Genomic DNA, 16,643 nt, shown 5'->3' with positions numbered 1-16,643 from the left:
TCTTCCAACTCTACAATTCTAGGATTTGCCTATATTGATTGTAATTTTGATATTTAAAATCGGTGATTTAGCACTTTTTGCCATCTGTTCTAGACTTCTTGCTAGAAGGAAAAAGCAGGATATAAGTATTAAAGGAAATTAGACATTTCCTAATTTTCTGCTTCCCTGTTGCATAACTGGTTAATGGCTCACATACAGGCTTTCCAGATAATATTCATATTTGCAGCTATCTTCCTGCTGCTTTGAAGCTGCATAAATATTGACCAATATACAGGGCTGTAATAGCATTCTGTAGTCTATTTTTTGTTGCATTGTCCATCACTACAAACAAATAGCTTTCTCTGAACGAGAGGCTATTCCATTGCATCATGGCTTGTATAAATATGATGGATTTAACATTCCTCTCTTGGCTTTCAGTCTAGGGAGCAAATCAAAGAGAGCCTGTGGAATGATCACTTTGATGAGTATGGCAGAACTGTCTGTATGTTCCGAACAGAAAAAATCAGGAAACTGGTTGCTATGGGAATTCCAGAATCTTTACGAGGCAAACTGTGGCTCTTTTTCTCAGGTGAGAATTCTGTGGTGTGACTTTTCAAAGAAACCTGACCAGGTACAGTGGTACCTCAGGTTACATACGCTTCAGGTTACAGACTCCGCTAACCCAGAAATAGTGCTTCAGATTAAGAACTTTGCTTCAGGATGAGAACAGAAATTGTGCTCTGGCGGTGCAGCAGCAGCAGGAGGCCCCATTAGCTAAAGTGGTGCTTCAGGTTAAGAACAGTTTCAGATTAAGTACGGACCTCTGGAACGAATTAAGTACTTAACCCAAGGTACCACTGTATTTTACCATGGAAAGAAGCAAGTGAGAAAGGGAAATGGGCTAGATTTATGGCCCCATTTAATTTTCTAGTAATGGAAAAGAACCAGGTGATTTGGGTACAGCCCATAGAGAGAAATGTTTCTCTGCTAGCTACTTAGCACTATACGTAATTAAATTATACCCATTTGTTTCATACAAATGGTAAGTAATAAAGGTCTTTATACCAAAATAATAGCCTTTATATCAGCAGACATTGCTGAGATGTTATACTTGGCACAAAAGACTGAAATGAGAAGCTTAAGACTTCCTCTGCCATTTCCTTTGCTACAAGCTAAAAGCAGGACTGTTGGAATACGATAACAATCTCTGATACAGTGTTTTTGATTCAGATATGCAACACTTGCACGATTAAATCCTTCTATTTGAAATCGGATTTAAGACTGAGGATCCTATACTGCTGGCCCCATATTTATGTAAATTAGCAAGTTTTACCATATATAGCAAGTTAGGTTATTGAAGTATTTTCAAACTCACATTCCTTCTTCTGCACAGTGTTTCATATTACAAAAATGTAGTTGTGTGTTCCGGAGTAATTTTGATTTAGGAGTATGTTGGATATTCAGAATCTAGTTTCACATAGTTGTTCCTTTGACAAATAGCATAGTTTTATATAAGATGATATTTGGATTCATAACTAATCTTCAGTTCTTGCTTTCTCTCTTCTTCAGATGCTGCAACAGATTTGTATACCCACCCTGGTTACTATGAAAATTTAGTGGAGGTGTCCATGGGCATGTGTTGCATAGCAACAGAGGAAATAGAACGTGACTTGCATCGCTCGTTACCTGAGCACCCTGCCTTCCAGAGTGAAACGGGCATAGCTGCATTGAGGAGAGTTTTGACAGCTTACGCACACAGAAACCCCAAAATTGGGTACTGCCAGGTAAAGAAAGATCCGTTACGCCACCAATTTGCAGATGAACTCCTTCGAAAATCACAGGCTTCAGCATGTTAAGGGAGATGCACTCAGGCAGGGGGGTGGTCAGTAGAAAAGGCGACAGCTTCTGTCTCACCATTTCCCCAGTCTCACTTTCTGTGTGAAGTGTAATTGGCCAGCTTACTCTCTGTGCAAGTTAAGATGGTTCCAATGTGCTGTGCTTCATTTATTTCTTCTCTTCATTAGCAACGTGGCCATTAGGGAAACTACCTGTGAAATGCCTCTCAGCTTCTGTGAGCTCTTTCTGTTTGTAGGTGGCTTTGAGCAAAGGTTTTTCTCAGCTCTGTGTCCTGAGATCAGTTAAATGGAGATGCTAGAAAGCAGCTGTGTTGTTGCTGAACTCTAAGACCCCTCGCCTTGAGGAGATATTTTGTCTTGGGTTACAGTTGGGGAGACCCACACCATATTTTTGTCACTTTCAGAAGCTTATAGTGAAAGAGTGAGAACTCAGTTCTGGAGCAAGATTTTGTTGTCTATTTCATTATGCCTACATTGTTATACAAACACTAAATTAACAGAAGTCCGTCACTATGTAGGTTGAAAGCTATATCCATAAGTTTTGTGCTCCTAGTGGTGCAGCAATAAAGCTGCTAGCACCTTTCCAAAGCTAACCAGGGTCCAGTATGGTTTCAAATTGGATGGGGAAATGTCTGTACATAACCTTTAAATGGGTTATATAACCTCATTTCTAATTATTTTTTTAAAAGCTCTTATTACATGTTTTAAAAAGGTGTTGCGGCAACTAAAATTGTCTTCTTTGACTTTCTAACAGTCCATGAATATCTTAGCCTCTGTTTTGTTGCTGTATGCCAAAGAGGAAGAAGCATTTTGGTTGCTTGTCGCTGTGTGCGAAAGGATGCTTCCAGATTACTTTAATCACCGGGTGATAGGTGAGAGTCTCCTGTTCGCTTCTTACTCTCTTTACTGATTCCTAGGGAAATAAAACAGTCAACACACTGCATATCAGGGCTTGGGAAACTTTGGTTCTCTAGATGTTGTTGGACTCCAGTCCCCATAGCCAGTCCTTAGGGATAATTGGAGTTTTTGTCCAGCAACAAAAACTGGACAGGTTCCCAACCCCTCCTGTCGATTTTCTATTAACTGAATTTGGTGACATAAACTCTCTTCTATATTAAACCTTTTCTTCTCTTGAAGTTTTTATATGGGCATTGAATTCTTTATATTGGGCAGTATAAAAACTGCTCCATGGCTTATTTTTCATAGTTGAGATAAGGCTGCGTATTGTATGTGTAGCGGAGGGAAATACTGTGCTCTATTTTTATTGCATCAATCCCCTGTTGCCACTTTCTTTTGACAGTCGTTTCAGATAGTACTTACGTTTTATTGCACTTTTTATATTAAGTGTTTTTATATAAGTGTTTATATAAGTGTTAAGTTCTGCCATATTATTATTTCATAGATGCTCCCCAAAGGGTGTTGCAGATGTTTTCCCCACCCCCTTTTAAAAAGCTTTGAAACCATTCTATAACTCAGTATTGTGATCTGTTAAGAGGAGGAATGAGGCTTGAATTCATAAGATAATTGTATTAAATTATAAAGCTAAAGGAATTATTTATTTCAACCTTGGCTGACGTTATCTGCTGTGATTTCCAGGTGCTCAGGTGGATCAGTCTATATTCGAAGAGCTTATCAAGGAGCGGCTGCCAGAACTGGCCGAACATATGAAAGACCTTTCCACACTGGCTTCCGTTTCCCTGTCGTGGTTCCTCACTCTCTTTCTCAGTATCATGCCCCTAGAAAGTGCTGTCAATGTTGTCGACTGTTTCTTCTTTGATGGGATCAAAGCCATTTTCCAGTTTGGCTTGGCTATCCTTGAAGCCAATGCTGTAGAACTGTGCAACAGCAAAGATGATGGACATGCATTGATGATTCTGAGCAGGTATTGTTCTGACTACTATGTTTCAGAGCTGCAACACTAACACTGCTGCTTTAAAAATAGTAATCATAATAATGTTTATTTAACAGTAATAAAATGATACAGAGAAACTTGTTCCGAACATTTAATGACACTTGCCTCCCTACTATGCTTTTTAGTAGCTATTTTCAAAGAAAAGAACCACATATTCCAGAAACTTGATAAGTCCTTGCTACTTTTAATTTCTTCCCTAAAGCAAAAAAATTTCAGTTCCTGGCTTCATAAAGGCATATGATCACCTGGGAACAGCTTCTAGGCAGAGAACAAGCCTGATCTGGTTCAATAAGGTGCTTATTTAAAAAATGAGAAGTGAAATCTAAGACTGCTGTACACTGAGTGTAGTAGAGTGCATTAACAAAAAGTGGATTTAAATGTTTTTTTCTTTATTTATTTCAGGTTCTTAGATCATGTTAAGAATGAGGAAAGCCCTTTGCCCCTGATTGGCAACCAGCATGCCTTTTTCAGTGACGATATAGAGCCCTGTCCCACAACAGAAATAGCAGACCTAATTCGGGATTCTTACGAGGTAACAGTGAAATGGTAGTTGGAAGTTCTGGTTGGAAACTCACTAAGTGTTTAAATATCAGTTTTATATTAACTTGAGTCAAAATACAGATAGCACAACTGTGGTGAATATGGTACATGTTCTGGTTTAAACATACTGACTATATTATATATTTTAAAATGTACACTGAGATGCAGGCTGAAGCAAAAATCGATTCTTGTATTTTAGAAATTTGGAGACCATTCTGTGGAGCAGATTGAACACATGCGCTACAAACACAGGATCCGTGTTCTGCAAAGCCACGAAGAAACCACTAAACAGAACGTGGTGAGAATGCTCAAAAGTTAGAATGTTTCATTTATTTTAAAATTGTGCTAGGCGCATGCCATAAGCAGCATTTTCTATGGAAATCTACCTAATGATTAATTTTGATTTTTAAAAGGAGCAAAACGTGACACCTAAAAATACAGAGCTGTTCAGTATTGTGAATGGCACAATCCATATGAAATGTCTCTGCTTTAAAGCTGCGGAAGGAGAGGAGTTAAGCCACTTGAGATTTGTTATTTCTGTTTCTTATCCAAATGGGAAGGTCTTCTCTGCCTCACAAATAGGGCAAGGGGACAAAATCTTGGCAGGTGAACTTGGTAGCTCTGGTTGTGGGCAAATGACACCTTGCTGTAAACTGAAAGGGCTAGGGATCTTGGCACTGGAGGACAGCAATAGATTATCTCTCAGTCCCTGTTTTTCTGCCATGTAGGAGAAAGTTGTTGATACTTAAGTGTTGGGTGGGCAAGAGATGTATAGACAGGAGATGACTTGATAAAACAGGTGTCAGGATTACGATTCTAAAACAAGACAAGAAGGTAACACACAAGAAAGGTGGAATACCTAATCATTCCATATTTTAACTATACTAAGTTGCTGTGAGAGGGACGCAGGTGGCGCTGTGGGTTAAAGCCTCAGCGCCTAGGACTTGCCGATCGAAAGGTCGGCGGTTCGAATCCCTGCGGCGGGGTGCGCTCCCGTTGCTCGGTCCCAGCGCCTGCCAACCTAGCAGTTCGAAAGCACCTCCGGGTGCAAGTAGATAAATAGGGACCGCTTACCAGCGGGAAGATAAACGGCGTTTCCGTGTGCGGCTCTGGTTCGCCAGAGCAGCGATGTCACGCTGGCCACGTGACCCGGAAGTGTCTCCGGACAGCGCTGGCCCCTGGCCTCTTAAGTGAGATGGGCGCACAACCCCAGAGTCTGTCAAGACTGGCCCGTATGGGCAGGGGTACCTTTACCTTTAAATTGCTGTGAGAAGTGATATTGCCAGCAGCTACGCCAGGATACCACTAGGCTCACTCCTGTTTTCTCTTAAGCTTAGAGTTGTCATCCCGGATGTCTCCATTGCTCCAGAAGACTTGGAAGAACTGTATGGCTTGTTTAAGGTATGCAAAACACTGAAAAAATGCATGTAATCCCAGAAAAGAAAGGTTATATCCTGTGTTAGCCATACTCAGGTCTATCTATGGGTCTATATCTAAGCTTAGAAATCAACCAGACAATCCTGTCTTGCTTACTATTATTTTTGCTATTTCCTTTTTATCCTTGGTAGCTTTTTCAAGGATGTAAAACGTGTGTGTGTGTGTGTGTGTGTGTGTAGAACCTGCATGCCTTCAGATGTTGCTGGACCCCAAACTCCCATGGTCATTTGTCAGGAATGATAGTTCAACAGCAGCTGGTGGGTCAGATTCCCTTCTCCTGTTCTAAAGGAACCTTTGAAACTGCTCCTATTCCCTTGTCAATGTCTTTTTAATAATAAAAAAAAAGGTTTAGGGTAAGTTGGATGGAGAACACAGGCCCAGAGTGCCATATGCAGCCCTCCTCTGTCCAGCCTTAGCGACTTTCAGCAGACCATAGCCTGCTCTGCCCCCTTCTTGGCTGCTTTTGTGTGGATGGAATGTGTTCTAGGGTGGTGAAAATGCCTCCTACTTGGCTGGATTGCGAGGGGTGCAGGTAGAAAACATACTGGAATGTAGTTACTGTGCAAAGGCAAGAGCCATATTCAAGAGTGCAGGTTCATTGTTTTACGTCTAAATTTTATAATTGTATCTGGGTCTTTTCCCCCTCTAATGTTTCATTATTTTTTTAAAATTCTCCTTAAGAAAGAACATCTAATAAGCTGCTACTGGGAATGGAATAGTGCAGTTGTAATTCAGCGCCACAATCCAAGCAGACCTTATGCAGAGCAATACAGAATTGACTCTCGGCAGTTCACTAACCTGTATAAACTTGTTTCACCCTGGACATGTGGTGAACATACTGAAGTTCTAGCAGAAAGGACATTCCGGCTTTTGGATGAAAACATGGACCATCTCATTGAATTCAAAGCTTTCGCTGGCTGCTTAGGTAAATACATCTCTAAAGATGCAACTGCCATTGGGAACTTACCAGAAGAGGGTGTGCAGAAATACACCAGTCAGGATGACAGGAATGTCATGTGGTGTGCGTGTTCCTGGTAATTTGTCTCTTTTTAGGATTCTTCCAGGTCACAAAACTTTTTGTGACACACTTGCAATGGGTCCTGAGATTTTATGCTGTTGTGTACAAAGAAACAGTGGAAGCTTCAAATATGCTTTTCCACAAGATTTACATTAATTTAACAGTCCCTTTTTAATCCCTTAGTGCTTGTGGAACCATTAAAATCTTAGCCTGGCCAAAGGATAAGAAATAGCTTCCCTTACAGGTGGCTTAGATTTGTTTTTAAAATCTGCAAGTGTTTTGTTTTTCAGCATGAGGCCTTATTTCTATCTGAAAGTCTTGGGGGCAATAGGCATTCTTAATCAAGTGCCTTCCAGCCCACAGTTCAGTTATGACTTTTGATATTTACACAAGGGTCAAGCGTGTAGATTAGGTTCTAAACCAAATTGTCTGCAGATACTATGATGGTTTCTCACATAAAGAGTTTTATTCCTTCGTGCTTCAAGTGTGAAGGTCAAGCCTCTGATACACTTTCTTCCTCACACAGATATTATGTACAATGGAGAAATGAATGAAAAGATAAAACTGTTGTACAAGCTGCACATTCCTCCTGGTAAGAATCTTAGAGGATCCCCCTCCCTTTTCATACTGCTTGCATCATCCTATTTTTGTTAAATTATGGAAAGCCAGTGTGTTTAAAGTGCAGTTGTATACGTAGTGACTCAGCTTTGCAGTTTCTTCCTGCAGCACCACTTGCCCTCCCTTTATATGAACCAGTAACATTCCTCCTGTAACAGGCTGTTCATGGTGGGTCCAAAATGTTTGTATGAAGTGAGGCTTTTGAGCCCCTCCCTCAGCCCTAGGGGCCACAAGTGAAAACAAGGGGAAATGTAGGAACCCACAAGGAACTGTTACGCCTAAAATAAACATTTTGTGATCATCAATGGTCTTTTTTGTAGCCCTCACAGAAAAAGACAGGGACAGCCAATCACCACTGAAGAATCCTTTGTTGTCAACTTCAAGGCCGCTAGTAATTGGAAAATCAAATGGTAAGTGATCTGGTTTGCTAAAGGGTATCTGCTTCCCCCTACCCTGCCCCAACTTAACATGCAATTCATTACCTGTGCTAATGACCACCACCTTGGATGGTTTTTAAAAGGGCTTAAAACAAAAGCAAACTGTCAGTGACTGATGGCTATATCCTACACATGATATCTGCAGGTTCAGAGGCAGTAAGCCAGTGAGCTTGCTCTTGGAGAACCTATTTCCCCCACGTCCTGTATTTGAGCTTCACAAGAGGAATCTGGCTAGCCACTGTAGGAAACAGGATGTTAGACTAGACTTTGGTCCGATTCACCAGAGCTCCCTAAATTCATTTTATTTACATTTTCCTTCCTCCTCTGTTGAAATGAATTGTCATGTTATTTATATCCTGCTTTCCAGGTGACGCCATAGATTATCAGAAACAATTGAAGCAGATGCTGAAGGACTTAGCCAAAGAAAAAGATGCCAAGGCTGAAAAAGAGCTACCAAAAATGTGCCAGGTAAGACATGATATGTTAAGATGCAGTTCTCAGAGTTCTGACAACGTAAGCATCTATCGGTCTGCCTAAGCCACTTCTGCATTTGGTTGCCTATCTTTAAGTGTGGAGTAAACATGTAATGTTAGCCTCTAGCAACTCATTATACTCATAAAAATGCTCAAAGCTCAAGGGAAGTTGGCTTATTTGGACAAAATCTATGTTCAGGGATGGGAAACCTGTTGACAAACATCTGGCAGTGGTGGGGTGTGTGTGGAGACAGTGGTTCTTCTCTCCCCACCCCCCAGTTAAAACTAGATGTTACCATATCAAAACTGGAACCAACTGCAGCAATGCAGGCCATTCCCTGACCCAACATAGAGCAAGAATGGATGTCTGAAGAGAAGCCTTTCCTTGGAGGCTTGCACTCTGGTCCTAGTGCAGTCCAATTTGATTCCACAGAAACCTACGCATCTAGGCTTCCCTTCTTCCACTGTCCCATGTTCAATTTGGAGAGGTACTCAATGTCAGGGCCCCCCCAGCTGTATAGCCCTCCTTTGCTTTAACATATTAAGTGAGCTAATTAAGTATCTTTTTGGGGCTGCGGATAAATTAAATCACTTCTGTTGCCTTACCATTTTAGGTATGTCCAATTGATATGCAGGTCCTTTTGGACCTAGAATAGGGCAGAATGGGAGCAGGGCACGCCAGGAACGGAACCCCACACAAAAAGGTTGCCACCTGTCTTAGGTAGACTTGTGAGAATTCCTGAAAAGTGCCAGTCATTGTGTTTGCCATGTATCTTGGAGCACTCTGCATAGCATTAGCAATGGAGTTTACTCTGGGAGTTACCACTGTGTGCCTGTTTCAATAGTTACTCCCAGAAACATTAAACGGGGATTTCCAAGGAAGTGACATTCTAGTACTTGGTCCATCTTGGTTCCCAACAAACTGCTAACAGTTAAACTGCCTGTTTGTGAACCGTATAAGCAAAGTTTGTGTAAATTACTTTGAGGATTATAAATGTGCATGTTAATTCTTTTCCCTTACAGGCAGGTAGTATTAGTTATCTACTATAGTCTTTCCATTTTTAAGGCTGCAGGGCAGGCAACAAACAAAAAAATGCATGTCATGTTTTTCAGCGAGAGTTCATCCAGTTCTGCAAGACCTTGTACAGCATGTTTCATGAAGACCCAGAGGAGAACGAGTTATATCAAGCCATTGCCACAGTGACTACTTTGTTACTCCAGATTGGAGAAGTAGGTCAGAGAAGCAGCAGTTCAGGCTCAGATGACTTTACTGAGGACTTCCAGACTGAGGCATCTACCTCTGATCAAGATGTGGTTTTTACTGACACTGTGAAGACCCCAAAGAATGCAGTCTCTTTACCAATAACTGATGGGGATTGGATTGTTTCATTTGAACACATCTTGGCTTCACTATTAACTGAACAGTCACTCGTCAACTTCTTTGAAAAATCCTTAGACCTGAAATTAAAACTGGAGAATGCAAGGGTAGCTCAATATACCTTCAAAACAAATGGCAGCAGCCAATCATCACGAGGTGAGACCGAACCTTTAAGTGTACCATAGCAAATCTCCCAGGCAGTTCATGTTACACCAAAGCGCATCTTGCAACATTAAGTTTTTTGGACTATTTTGATACATTTTCAGTTGAAGAGCTTTAAAACCAAAACACATTTAATGTGGTTTTGACATTTGTTTTCTTGAATGTAATTTAGGAAGAAAAGGCCATCTTCCCTTTGAATACTGCTGCAGATGTGTTAATATTTCAAAGACAAAAAGCTGAACTCCTGGTTTGAAAGTGCCGTCTGGCTACCGACTACAGGTTTTATGTATAGTTGCCTTTTTTGCACTAATACCGAACACTTGTTTCAATGCTGGTAATTGAAACCATTAATATATACAAATCAAGACATCAAGATTTGTATGTCTTGCTGAATGTTCAGTGTACATGGACTGTGCTTTTCATGTCTCTGTGTGTGCACATTTCAATAAAAATGATTTTGTAACTTCTGCTTTTCAAATAGCACCTTCACCTTCAAAATGAATCTGCAGTCACTCACTCTTCCATATTGCTGTCTTAAAAGTGATCTGTTGCTCCCGGACCATCAAAGGAATATCAGTGCTGGCTGAGGCTGACAGGAGTTGCAGTCAACAGAAGACCAAAGATTTAATTTCACATCCTAGGGAGCTTTGTGAAGAAATATTTAGCCAGCCAGTTTGGGAGCCAAAGCAACCTGAATCGCCTCAGAACTAGACTTTAAAAAAGACTTGAGTAAAGTAATGTCATAACATTTTTATTGTAATGAAAGATTAGTTTTCATCCACATTAACAGTCTGTAGGCCTGTAAAGAAGGAGGAAGTTGCGTTAGTTAAAGTTGAATACACAATCCATATTCAGCATGCATTAATTTTAGATTCTAGTGTGGAATGGGGAAGGAAGGCAATTTCCTTTCCTGCAGGTTCCCAAAAGTCCAGAGGTCCCTAACTCTCTAGAGATTGAGAGGAAATGCTACAAATTGCCTCCCCTCCCTGTTCTGCAGATAGATACAATTCATCAGGGTAGGGACAACAAATGGCGACCAGCCACACAGACTTTACAAAATATTGCTGACATTGTGAGAAATACACTCCAGGGCAGCAAACCCACCTTGTTATTCTATAATCAGGTGGGGGGACGACTTACTTTTGAAAGTGGTAACTGGCACATATGTGACCAGTGTATACAGTTTATTAGGCGAATCCTCATCTTCATTGCGTTTTCTGGATAAACGCACACGGATACGGTAAGGAACATTCCTAGAAAAAGGGTGAAAGTATGATTGTGATACAATTAAAGCATGGGTGTGTTTTTTCCTTATTTCAACACCAACATTTACCAGAAGTTCCACTCCACCTATTTCCAGTTCTGTAATCCTAACATTTAATAATTTCCCCTTCAAGGCTGTTCTTCATGTCCAAGAGGCAAGAAAAGCCATTTTAGCCATTTTTTATTTTTATAAGTTAACACGATGATTTATAAGCAGCATGATTCTGATAGTTCTAAAAAATGAACTCGACTATTGGCCATGCTTGCTGAAGATGCTAGTTGGAGTGCAGTAGCATCTGGAAGGCACCACTGTGGCTACCCCTGGATCAGACCTACTCTTGTCACATATCCTGTTAGCCCAGAAGCAGTGTATTCTAAAAGCAGCATTAGTTCCATAATCCATTTAAGAATGAAGATTGCTCTAGTGTGAAGCAATTCTCCAGGAAAATACAGAATGCTCAGTCGAAAGAACATACTTAGAACCACAGTTCAAATACTAGCTGTTTCTTCAAGGGTTTTGACAATCATAATCCTAGGTAACAAAGCAACATTATTCCAATTAATTATAGTACTATGATACCAGCCTTTTATTTAAGCTTTGGCCTGGTACCAATAGATGGATAGAAACCCCATGCATGACAGCGAAGGGTAACAATTCTCTCTTCTGTACTCAGCATAGAAATGCAGCTGCCAATCCCCCCAGTAACTTCTGTCATACGTCACAATGCCAAAGTGGATATTAAATAAAAATAGAAATAGCAGCAGTGCCTAGATGTATCTGAACCACCACTAAAATGACTGGCAAATGGTACGTTTTTGAAATATTGCACCAATATACAGTGTAATGTCTTAACACCATATCCTAAGCACATGTGTACTAGTGCAGTAACACTAGAGTGTCCCTCTGTACTAAAAAAAAGCTCATCACGATACCTTACTCCTTTTGCCCAGACAGCCTTGTTCAAGCGGGTGTCAATGCGTACATCAGGAGTCCCCATCTCCTTCATTGCAAATTTACGGATTTCCTTGAGAGCACGAGGAGCCCGCTTCTTGAAGCCCCTGAGAATACAGAAAATATCCAGTAGGCGAAATGAAAACAAACAAACACTGCTCCTAAACCTCAGGAACCCGTTTGTGCCTAGACTTCAGCATCTGAATAGCATAGCCTAGGGATGAGGAGCCTCAGGAACAGGAAAACAGGAGCCTCAGGAAATGTGGCCATCCAAGTCTCTCTATGGACTCAGGACTCTCCTCAAGCCATACTCCCCTATCTTTCTTGCTCCTCAAGTGCTTTCGCCTGACTTGAATGAGTCCTAACTCTGTGAGAGGAGTAGGGTGGATGTGTGCACATATACAACAACCTGGGTTTTGTGACTGGAATGTTCCCTGCCCTTCAAAGGCAAGTTGCATCTCTTGCTCTGCCCACTTCTGACTTTGGTCTCACCACTATCAGCATGCAGCTCCTAGAAGGGAACAGGGTCCCTTGTGAAGAAAGTTCCTCATCCACATCTACAGTATATAAAACCTGCATAAAACCAAGATGGGCTTGTGGAGAAAGCTAGGCTTTTTTCTTTTTTATGCTATTTGTTACATTTTCTGAAAAGGCCTAGAAGTAATTTGAGGAGGTTCAGCAATGATAATTGGGCTTACAAAGGCAAAATTTGAGTTTCTGATTAATCATAAATTTTAGGATCTCCTTATTTGCCTTCTAATACCCAGCTCATTCTGGGTCTGCTGTTGGGAAGATTTTTCAGAAAAGTCAAAGGTAAGAATGACTTCTCCAAAAAATTTGCTCTTCCGCACTCCATTAACTATACTTCAAACACAAACTAAGCCAGCTCAGCCAGAGATGAGATGAAAGCACAGAAAGATTCAATCAGCTTCACCACAACTCATGGATGTACAGAAATTAAGCTGCTGTTTTTTCCTGTTCAGATTTGTGACTAGAGCATGAACTCCAAATACCTCCCATTATAAACAGGAAAAACGCTAAACCTGTTCCATTGTACATCAACAGTACACCCAAGAGACTATTTCCCCCCTCGATCATAGTGCCAACATTACACAAGTTACCCAATGTGTCTTGAATTTAACAGTGACCTTGCATCCTAAACCCAAAGCCAGGATACCAGTGAGTTTAATTACAATAGCAGTGTCAACATATTTATGTTATTTAGCCAAGCATTTGCAACACCTCATTATAAGCATTTACTTATTGGCTCAAGCTGTAGGTGTTTTCTATCAGGCTTTTTACTTGTCTGTCCGTCCCCAAACAATCACACATCTTGGAACATTGAAGGGAGGCCCAAGCGCGCTACACACACACACACACACACACACACACACACAGTGGTACCTCTAGTTACGAACTCATTCCGGAGGTCCGTTCTTAACCTGAAACTGTTCTTAACTAGAGGCGTGTTTTCGCTAATGGGGCCTTCTTGCTGCTGCTGCGCAACCGGCACACGAATTCCGTTCTCATCCTGGGGCAAAGTTCTCAACTCAAGGTAACTCTTCCAGGTTAGCAGAGTTTGTAACTTGAGGCGTTTGTAACTTGAGATATCAGTGTGTGTTTGTGTGTGCATAAGTTTTGCCGTTTTTCAGCAAATAAGTATTCATACTTATTTTCACAATCAAATGCTTTCTTTAAAACCTGTGAATACAATTCCTGTAAACCATAATATTAGGTAACTATTTCTAACTCCAATCAGTACACTTTTGGTTGTTTAACTTAAAATCTGGTACAGCAGAATTTTCCTTTGCACATGAATATAAAAGGGCCTTAAGGATCACCTGTAACCCTTTTGGCTTACAACAGAATGTGAGATATTCTGTAGTACAACTGATTCTTTACAAGGGATCAATCAGTATGGTACTCCTAACAAGATAAAACTTTTAACTCCAATGTTTGATGATACAGTCATTTGGACCAATTTCTGCACTGAATAACAGTGTAACACATTTTCAAAAAATGAAAAGAACAAATAATAGGGACTGCCACTTACACGCCATGGATCCGTTTGTGAATGTTTATAGTATATTCCCGAGTAACCACCTCATTGATGGCTGATCGTCCTTTCTTCTTTTCACCACCTTTCTTTGCAGGAGCCATCTGCACATGTCAAAACACAGAAAGCCTTGTTTTACAAAGCACAGTATGACATACTATCATCATCATTGTTTCTTATAGTAGCTCCACAAAGCAATGACAGATTGACAACAATGACAAAAATGACAGAAAGAGACATCTGCCAAATGCAGAGGCTCTGAGCTCAGCATTTCATCCTTCTGGAATAGATAGCCTAGATTTTAGGCCATCCAGAATGTAAAGCCACAATTTTAGTTGTTGACTAAAATTCAAAAAAGACTTTGAAAAGCCTGGTCGCAGTCTCACCTTGTGTTCTCTGACATGCTATTAATATTTAGATGCCAGGCAAATACATTATTATTCTTCCAGGCCTCTGACTAACTGAACAATCCATGGCTTTTAAAGCTGTTGGGGGATTATTGTTTTCGATTGTTACTGTTATGTATTTTTGTGTTTCTATATTGTTAACCGCCCTGTGATCCTAATCATATAAGGAGTCCCTCTCATCCATGACTCGTCTCTGACCATTCATGTGCAAGAACACAGTACCTGCACAGGTAACAAATACCTCCACAGAAGTGAAACCAGCTCTGCTAATACCTACTATTTATACACAATGCTTGTAGCATGTCAAAGCACTTCACATAGACTACCCCATTAATGCTAAAATAAACTTTGTGAGCCAGGTGAATATTATCATACTTCAACTGTGGGAGGATTCAGAAATAGTGGCTTACCTTAGGCCACCAACTTGAGTTCATAAAATTCAGCCTGGCTCACACTCTTCACCACCACTGCACAAATCCCCTAAAGCTTCGAGTTTATTCATGCTAGTGTCTTATTTTCTACCAGCCTCCCTTTCATGTGGAGAGTCCACAGCTGCTAAAATTATTTTACTACACAACAAGCAGCTGACTCTGCTGAATCTCAAAAATGTTTTTTTTAACAGAACAGCCCTGTCGGATCATGCCAATAGCCCATCTAGTACAATATCCTGTTCTGACCAGATGCCTGTGGAAAATCTGCAATCAGGATCTAAGCATCTAATGTGGACATTTAAAAAAAAAGACAGAAAAAGAAAAGGCAGATATACAGTACTTTCAAACTTGTGCCACAATCTGAAAGTACGCTTGCAACTCCAACATTGTGAATGGAAAGGTTCTTCCTTTGTGCCATCTACTCCCTGCCTTTGCTCTCCTCTATATGCTCTAGCTCCACTAAAAGCAGGAAAGTGCCAACAAGATTAGAGTTGCAATGGTGTGATTTAGGGACAAAGGGGAGGGGGAACCCTCCTACCCCCAAAAAAACATATAGCCAGTGAGGGAAAAGCACAACAAGTAATCCAAGAAAGCAGAGTGTCAGCTAGAATGCCAAGATGAGCTCTGCTGGATCAGGCCAAAGGCCCACATAGATCAACATGCTGCTTTCATAGTGACCAAGCAGGTGGTTTATGTGAAGACCACAAACAGAACCAGAGTGGAAAAGCTGTTGCACCTTGAGTTTCGTGAAGGGAGGCCCGGCTCAAACTCTGCCAGAAGATACAAACTAATATTCTGTTGAAGACCCCCCCCTTTGTAAGAATATAGTACTGCAAGTTGTAAGAATACAGTACTGAAACGTGATTCAGTGCCACACGCACAATGTGCAAACGGTACCAAACTATTGCTTCCTCACACAAAATGTTAATTAACACTAAAGAGGAAAACTCCTGCCCCCAATTTTCACTAATATGAATGGAATTGCCGGATTTTGTTTCAGTTGGCTTTTGAGGCTGCAAACACACATTCCAATGTCCTTTACGACACGCGTGCTCAAAAAAGTCCTTCTGGACCGCCTCACTTCCCTCTAAGTCCTATGGCTTTATGCCTTTTCAGGTAATATCAGGCCTAGGCCAGGCTGGAGCCATGGCGGCAGCGGCGGGGGGGAGGGAAGGAATCTTAATCCCGCCAGGCGAGACTTCAAGGCCAGGCCCAGAAATACCCGTCCCCCGATACTCCTCCTCGCCCCAGCCAGCCACCCAACCCGGACTCTCGCCATTGCGATGCCCACAGAAGCGGATGGCTTCGGATAACAAGAACCGCTCCCAGCGCAGCTACTTACCCTGCTCAGGACCAGACCAGAAAGGAAGGCGCGGGGGCTTATGGGAGGAAACCAAGGAACCCGGAACAGCCATAGAGACGGCGAAGGGAAATACGAGGAGCACTTCCGGGTCAGGAATCACCAGTTGCTAAGCGGCGCTCCCAGAGGATAGCGGCGGGAGGTTGGGCGGGCACGTTGGAGGAGGAGCTAGTGACGCTTTCAAAACTGGTTCCCCCTCCCCGCACCTTTTCCTTTGAGGTGGCAGCTGCTTAATGGAGGCTTAAGGGTTTGGTGGCGGCGGTGATGCAACATCATAAAGGCATCAAGGATCTCTACTGCCTGTGATAAATTTTTAAAAATCACGGCGCTTTTTTTGCTTTGCGTGATTACCGTGGTTATCATG

The 16,643-nt window shown here is 41.4% G+C and overlaps 2 protein-coding genes and 1 long non-coding RNA gene across 4 annotated transcripts in view; 2 read left to right on the top strand and 1 right to left on the bottom strand.

Moving 5' to 3' along the window:
- The window catches only part of TBC1D8 (TBC1 domain family member 8), a 48,891-nt gene extending 38,615 nt beyond the window's left edge, over positions 1-10,276 (top strand). For both annotated transcript variants that reach the window (XM_079972508.1, XM_079972509.1), the window contains exons 9-20: positions 418-568; positions 1,549-1,763; positions 2,590-2,707; positions 3,432-3,717; positions 4,150-4,279; positions 4,487-4,585; positions 5,620-5,688; positions 6,406-6,649; positions 7,269-7,334; positions 7,681-7,770; positions 8,165-8,265; positions 9,384-10,276. In XM_079972508.1, coding sequence (XP_079828634.1) covers positions 418-568; positions 1,549-1,763; positions 2,590-2,707; positions 3,432-3,717; positions 4,150-4,279; positions 4,487-4,585; positions 5,620-5,688; positions 6,406-6,649; positions 7,269-7,334; positions 7,681-7,770; positions 8,165-8,265; positions 9,384-9,833 — 2,019 coding nt within the window. In that variant the 3' untranslated portion in view covers positions 9,834-10,276. The remainder of the gene's footprint in view (positions 1-417; positions 569-1,548; positions 1,764-2,589; positions 2,708-3,431; positions 3,718-4,149; positions 4,280-4,486; positions 4,586-5,619; positions 5,689-6,405; positions 6,650-7,268; positions 7,335-7,680; positions 7,771-8,164; positions 8,266-9,383) is intronic.
- Positions 8,279-9,344, top strand: LOC307214407. Its single transcript, XR_013838048.1, has 2 exons — positions 8,279-9,170; positions 9,203-9,344. It is a non-coding gene; the product is annotated as an uncharacterized lncRNA (long non-coding RNA).
- A 264-nt stretch (positions 10,277-10,540) lies between the features above and the next one.
- On the bottom strand, positions 10,541-16,414 carry RPL31 (ribosomal protein L31). Its single transcript, XM_079973137.1, has 5 exons — positions 16,262-16,414; positions 14,079-14,185; positions 12,007-12,132; positions 10,951-11,063; positions 10,541-10,609 (listed from the first exon to the last, which is right to left on the bottom strand). Exons 2-5 carry the CDS (start codon positions 14,183-14,185, stop codon positions 10,578-10,580), a joined length of 378 nt encoding a protein of 125 aa, XP_079829263.1. The 5' UTR covers positions 16,262-16,414; the 3' UTR covers positions 10,541-10,577.
- Between the last annotated feature and the right edge of the window lie 229 nt (positions 16,415-16,643).

The sequence above is a fragment of the Podarcis cretensis genome, assembly GCF_951804945.1.
Source record: "Podarcis cretensis genome assembly, chromosome: 4".
Taxonomy (NCBI): domain Eukaryota; kingdom Metazoa; phylum Chordata; class Lepidosauria; order Squamata; family Lacertidae; genus Podarcis; species Podarcis cretensis.
This window is presented reverse-complemented; position numbering and strand designations above follow the sequence as displayed.